A 6,131-nucleotide genomic window follows, 5' to 3' on the forward strand; every position below is an offset into this window, starting at 1 on the left:
TCAACTCTTGACAAGGCACACCTGTTAATTGAAAACCATTCCAGGTGACTGCCTCATGAACCTGATTGAGAGAATGCCAGAAGTTTGTCATCAAAGCAAAAGGTGTCTACTTTGAAGAATATAAAATATAAATCATATTCTGGTTTGTTTAACACTTTTTTGTTTACTGCATGATTCTATATGTGTTCTTTCTTAGTTTGGATGTCTTCAGTATTGATTTACAATGTAGAAAATAATAAAAATAAAGAAAAAACATTGACTAAGAAGGTGTCACAGAGGCACACAAATAAAATGAAGGACTACTTTCAACACAGTGGATGGGCCTTCAGACCATCACTGACTCAAAGCCCACCCCACAAACCTGTGACAGTGACAGCTGCTAACCCAATGAGTTTCATGTGCAATTAGAGGTTAGAAAATGCACCTGCAAAGAAGTCTGTTGTTCCCCCTGATAAATAAGCACCTGCCTCTCCACTGCTGATGTCAGAAGGAGCCTCTCTGACAAACAGTCATGCAACTCTAGCTGTCAGTGATGATGCAAAAAGATGACGATGACCCATAAATATAATACCCATAAATCTTTTACATAAGCTAGAAGATAATGAGGGAGTTCCACAACCTATGGATACTATCTCACAAACTTATGGTTACTGTCATTGTATTGTCACTATTCCCTCTACACTTATCTTACTACGTATCTCTGTGCTGTTGTTCATGTGTGTGTGTGTCAGAGCGAGGTTTGTCAGGGCCGATGGCTGATCGTTGCCATACGGGTCAGTACTGGGATGCCTTAATCACTCAATGCATGGACTGTGATATAGAATGCCAGCGACCACATGTCAATCCCAGATGCACCAGTTACTGTGGTGAGTATACACTTACACAGACAGGGATACAAATCCAGGAACATTTTCTTACATTTGGTCACAGGACTTTGTGGGCCACCCTTCTCATGTGTTATCTGACTATGCTACATGGACTGAGATAAAACCTGATCAGTTATGCACTAAACAAGTGTAATAGTTGCGAGGGTAAGCTTATAATTCTCCTGATTGCTTTCACACTGTGTCCTCCTGCATTAGAGCCTGCGATTTGTAAGGCAAAGCTTGGCCACTACTACGACGGGCTGCTGAAGAGATGTGTGATATGCGCTGAAGTTTGTGATGGACCTCCGGCAGAGTGCACCCAGCACTGCCAGAGTGAGTGCTGACCATGCTAACCTGAATAAGAGCTTTAATTATTCTGTGACTTTACCTCTCTGTTTCATGGAGAAAAAAATGTCGGCTGACAAGAAAAGTTTGATGGTAAAGAAGGAATTCTTGTGACACTACAGATAAATCCCAATGCAGTGACTTTTTTTTGGAAGGTCAGCAGCGAGCTGAAATGCTTACCGAAATGCATTACCACAACTCCTGAGCAGTGGGGCTGAATGGTTTTTGGTTTCTGGTACATATAGCAGGGGTTCCCAACCACCGGGACTTGGGACGTTCAGTACAGGTCTACGAAAACCCAGTAGAAACAAAAGAGGATGATTTGATTTCCATTTATGTGCTGCATTGTGTTATCATATCACAAGGTAAATCATTTTCAATGTGCTTAATTTTCACAAAAAAATATTCTATTTACATTTTCATGTGTATTGTACAGTAGTTCAGGATGCATTATGCTTTTACTGTGTGTCATATATGCATATATCTCAACAAGAACAAACAGTGGTGCTTTAGTTCTGTTAAGAACTCTCTGTCACCCACCAGCTAATGGAAAGCTTCTCTCATTGACACAAATTCAAATGGCTGCAAACACTGGTTGATGTGACTGTGGCTCGCTAGCAAATGTTAGCTCACTAATAGCTAACATAAAGGGTGACCTGTAATTCAGTGCAGTGAATTGATTATAAATGTGTTTTTGATTGTATTCAGTGAGAGAAGCAAATGTCTAATACCCTTTGTTGCCATCACTGGCCCTTGTTGAGAAAGCAATCCAAAGTAAAACAGTAGCACAAACATAGCCTCTACGACATTTTCATCATTCTTGTTTACCGTCCACATTTGTGTTAGCGAAGTCAGTACAAGCGGGGAAAACAGTAGTTACTGGATGTAACTCCAGTGCTATGAGTGCATGTTCAGCCTTCTAGCTGAATGTTATCGTACCTGCAGTAAAACATGTCATGTCTAACCCACTAAAACACTTAGGATGGTATTGACCGTGTTGCTAAATGCATGTCGTGGCTGGACGTGACACTGGTGACCGTGTTGAAAACTAAGAGACATCACAGTGATATTCTTCCCATCTATCCTCCAGCTTCACCACCTCCAATAAAAAAGCTCCTGACCACTAAAAGGCTGCTGGTGGGAGGTACGTCACCTGTGTCGTACTCCAGAGTGCCGACAGCCGTGGAAGACCCCACTATTCTTGTATACCCCCTGCTGGCCCTGTGCATGGTGCTGCTGTTTTCTAGCTTGTCTCTAGCCTTTGTTGTCTTTCTGAGGGGAGCCAGAGCCAAGAGCTCCAACCCAGCTACCAAGGAGGATAACCGCAACCAGGAGTGTGTAGTCCAGCTGGGCCAGGAGGTCGGCCCGCCAGGGCCCCAGCCAGAGCAGAGCTCCAATGGTTAGTGTGGTACGGATTTACATCAAATGCCCCAATCAGTGTCGTCAATGAGTGGTTTATGTTCAACAACTGCTAAACTAATTATTAACTCTAACTCATGTGTAGTTAGATTGATGTTGTGATACTGTGGCATCTGTTCCATGTTTTGATACTATGTGTGTCTGTCCTATTACAGATTTTGTAACAAATACAAACCTTCCTACTGACCATGAGCCATCCAATGACTCCAGCCCTACTGAGACCTGCGTGTGTGTCCACTGTTTCCCTGATCTGAAAGCACTAGGCCAGAGCCATGACAGGCCACCGAGAGCACCTTTGTCATTCTACCCGCAGGCTGTCCACCACAGAGCCCAGATCCAAAATGGAGAACCTCTCTGGACTGATGGGAACTTATACACCTCTGGACCCGAGGTGCAGGATGAGGCTGCAGTGGGATGAGGCTCACTTTTTGTCTCATAGGGGACAAATGGAACGGCCAATTGTGACCCTAAAGGATAGGAGAAGAGTCCGTGTCAGTATGTTGGACTGTGGATTCTGTCACTGCGAAGGTTTTTAAGTGTTTGGACAGTGAAACTGAATATAATGGTGTTAAAGGGGCCCGTCTTGTTCCCTTATGTCACGCATTGTTCATAATTTGTGTTAATTAACAAATGTTATGACAACATTTATACCGTCTTATTACACTGACATGAAGAGTTGACACAGCTTTGGCGTCGTCTTCTTCATATACGTGTGTGTGTGTGTGTGTGTGTATATATCTCCAAAATCTATTTAAAGTAATAGATTTTTATATCAATTTATATAACCATTGTGTTATCAAAATGTATGTTATTTTTATTTTGTAATATAGTCTTGACAATATATTGGCATGTATTGTCATTTTTCAGCATGTGTCAATGTACACAATCTCAAAAATTTAGAATATCATGGAAAAGTTAAATTAAAAAAGTGAAACTTTCCTATATTCAAGATTCATTACACATAAAGTGAAATTTTTCAAGCCTTTTTTTGTTTTAATTTTGATGATTATTACAGCTTACAGCTCATGGCCGGCAAAAGGAAATCTGCATCTCCATACAGTATTGAGATGCCATGGTATTACTGTGCTTGATTGGCCAGCCGACTCGCCTGACCTGAACCCCATAGAGAATCTATGGGGTATTGTCAAGAGGAAGATGAGAGACATCAGACCCAACAATACAGACAAGCTGAAGACAAAGCGACCTGGGCTTCCACAAAACCTCAGCAGTGCCACAGGCTGATTGCCTCCATGCCATGCTGCATTAATGCAGTAATCTGTGCAAAAGGAGCCCTGACCAAGTATTAAGTGCATAAATTAACATACTTTTCAGAAGGTCGACAATTCTGTATTATAAATCCTTTTCATTGATTGGTCTTATGTAAAATTCCGGATTTTTGTGAGTGTAAGCCCTAATCATCAAATTTAATACAAAAAAAAGCTTGAAATATTTCTCTTTATGTGTAATGAATCTATGAACTTTTCCATAATATTCTAATTTCTTTTAGATGCACCTGTATATTTGTTCTGGGGTTTAAGGTCCAGTGTCTAGGATTTAGTGATATCTAGCAGTGAGTTTGCCGATTACAACCAGTGAAATATCCCTTGCTTCACTCTCTGCTACGGTGGCTTCTAAAACTGCAAAAGGCCCTCTCTGGAGCCAGTGCTTGGTTTGTCTGTTCTGGGCAGACTCCATGGATGAGGACCCACTCCCTCTCTGGATGTATAGGGCTCGTTCTAAGGTCAGGAAAACACAAACATTCTTTTTTGGGGGTGATTAAATACAAATGACAAAATATTTATGAATATTATATTCAATTTGAAATAACATATCCTCCTAATTCACATAAATCTTACACATTGGACCTTGAGACACAAAAGCAAAAACATTGAAATGAAATATTTCCATTAGAAATATTACAAAAGCTATTGTGGTTGATTCATATTAAAGGTCGCGTGGGGTAGAAAGTAAGACTTCAGTGTCTTTTTTGAATAGGTCTAGATGCTATATGAATCCTGTAAAAGGATCAAAATGCTCAACCTACAGAGAAATAGAGACAAACAAAGAAACTGTGCCTTCAGAAAAGCTGTTAGGGAATTCTGTAAGATTATGATGTCACAGCTGTATAGTCACCTCACTAAGCATGGCCTTGGCTGAAAAATCCCTGGCAAAGCTGATGTGGCCTGTTCAGGCCTGTGAGAGCTGACCAATCAGAGCAGACTGGACTTTTTGGGAGGGTGGCCTTTAAGAGACAGGCACTAAAACGGAGCATTCGGACGGAGGGTGAATAGAGGAGCTGCAACAATGAGAAAATAATTGTTTTTTTTTAACATTAAAGAGTGTAAACATTTTCTACTAGACACACAAAATGTAATTATGAAGCTGAAAATGAGACTAATATGCAATCATTAAACCCCTGAAAAACTTTGCTAACTCTGTCAAAGACATTTTGATAAAAATGTGGAAGTTTGTGCCAAAAGCACACTTATAGTATCACTGAAAATGGGGCAAGGACTCGACCTACCCCTAATTGTTAGGGAGCATGTGTGTCCAAGGGCCACTTACAAGTATTGTTGGACTTTGAAGGCAACAAGGTTAAATCACTGACACACAAATCGGACAGCAAAGAAGAGTGATCGATGCTTGGCTCCACCTTGCCTCATGGCTCGGGCTAAACGTTTCACTTGAACACATCACAGAAAAGCTGAAACTACCTGACCACTGTCATGCCCGCAAGCGTGTCTGATTGTATTCATGATCCAAAAAAACATAGTGAAACAAATAGAAACACCAAGAGATAATACTAATTAGCCAACTATTTACACAACCCTGTGAATCTCATTCAGTCATTAAGCACAGAGAATACTAATGTAGAGTATATCTGATACAAAGTTACTACTGACACTGTTTCTTCCATTTCACTGTCGAGGAACTGAGATGATTTGGAGGACCAAATAAGGAGAAAGTGGGTCTAGGTCCAGTCACACGTGACGTGAAGTGCTTACCATTCCATAATCAGCAATATTAAAGCAGCTAAGGAACTTTTTTTGTTGAATCTGGCGACCCCTGTGGTCAAGATCCTGATCTGGCTAGCTGTGCACTTTTTCAAAAGCGAGCATCACATAGTATTCTTGACGGTATTTTTCTTTTTGGAAAGCAGACACAGACAGCTTTTCAACTTTCAACCCTGCAAGTGTTTTCCTGTGGTATTACTGTTGGCCGTTATTGCAAAGATAGCATTGACAACATGGCAACCAGCCAGCAGCCTGGCTACTGTCCAAAGGAAAAATAAAAAAGTAAGAACTCCATCTTGACCAACAAAACCCTGATCTCAGTGCTGTGAAAAAGGCAGAGTATAATATATATATCTTTGAGCCTTAATTTGTCTTTTGTTTTTCCAGTAAAAATCCAGCTGGGCAAGAGGAATAGCATAGTGAAGGCGAGTCTGATAGGGAATGCAATCAGTATGTACTTCAGTATGATAACTTAAAGCGATCAAGT

At 40.8% G+C, this 6,131-nt stretch overlaps 1 protein-coding gene across 1 annotated transcript; it reads left to right on the forward strand.

The window, feature by feature from the left end:
• The first annotated feature begins 737 nt into the window (after positions 1-737).
• Positions 738-4,591, forward strand: LOC141015033 (uncharacterized). Its single transcript, XM_073488928.1, has 4 exons — positions 738-866; positions 1,083-1,199; positions 2,302-2,610; positions 2,786-4,591. Exons 1-4 carry the CDS (start codon positions 752-754, stop codon positions 3,046-3,048), a joined length of 804 nt encoding a protein of 267 aa, XP_073345029.1. The 5' UTR covers positions 738-751; the 3' UTR covers positions 3,049-4,591.
• Positions 4,592-6,131: the final 1,540 nt, after the last annotated feature.

This window comes from Pagrus major, chromosome 20, assembly GCF_040436345.1.
Source record: "Pagrus major chromosome 20, Pma_NU_1.0".
Lineage (NCBI taxonomy): Eukaryota > Metazoa > Chordata > Actinopteri > Spariformes > Sparidae > Pagrus > Pagrus major.

Excerpts from the sequence above, each read along its gene's own strand:
- LOC141015033 (XM_073488928.1), top strand. The coding sequence starts at position 752 with ATGGCTGATCGTTGCCATACGGGTCAGTACTGGGATGCCTTAATCACT. Across the intron at positions 1,200-2,301 it reads GTGCACCCAGCACTGCCAGA|CTTCACCACCTCCAATAAAA; the intron begins GTGAGTGCTGAC and ends TCTATCCTCCAG. Across the intron at positions 2,611-2,785 it reads GCCAGAGCAGAGCTCCAATG|ATTTTGTAACAAATACAAAC; the intron begins GTTAGTGTGGTA and ends GTCCTATTACAG.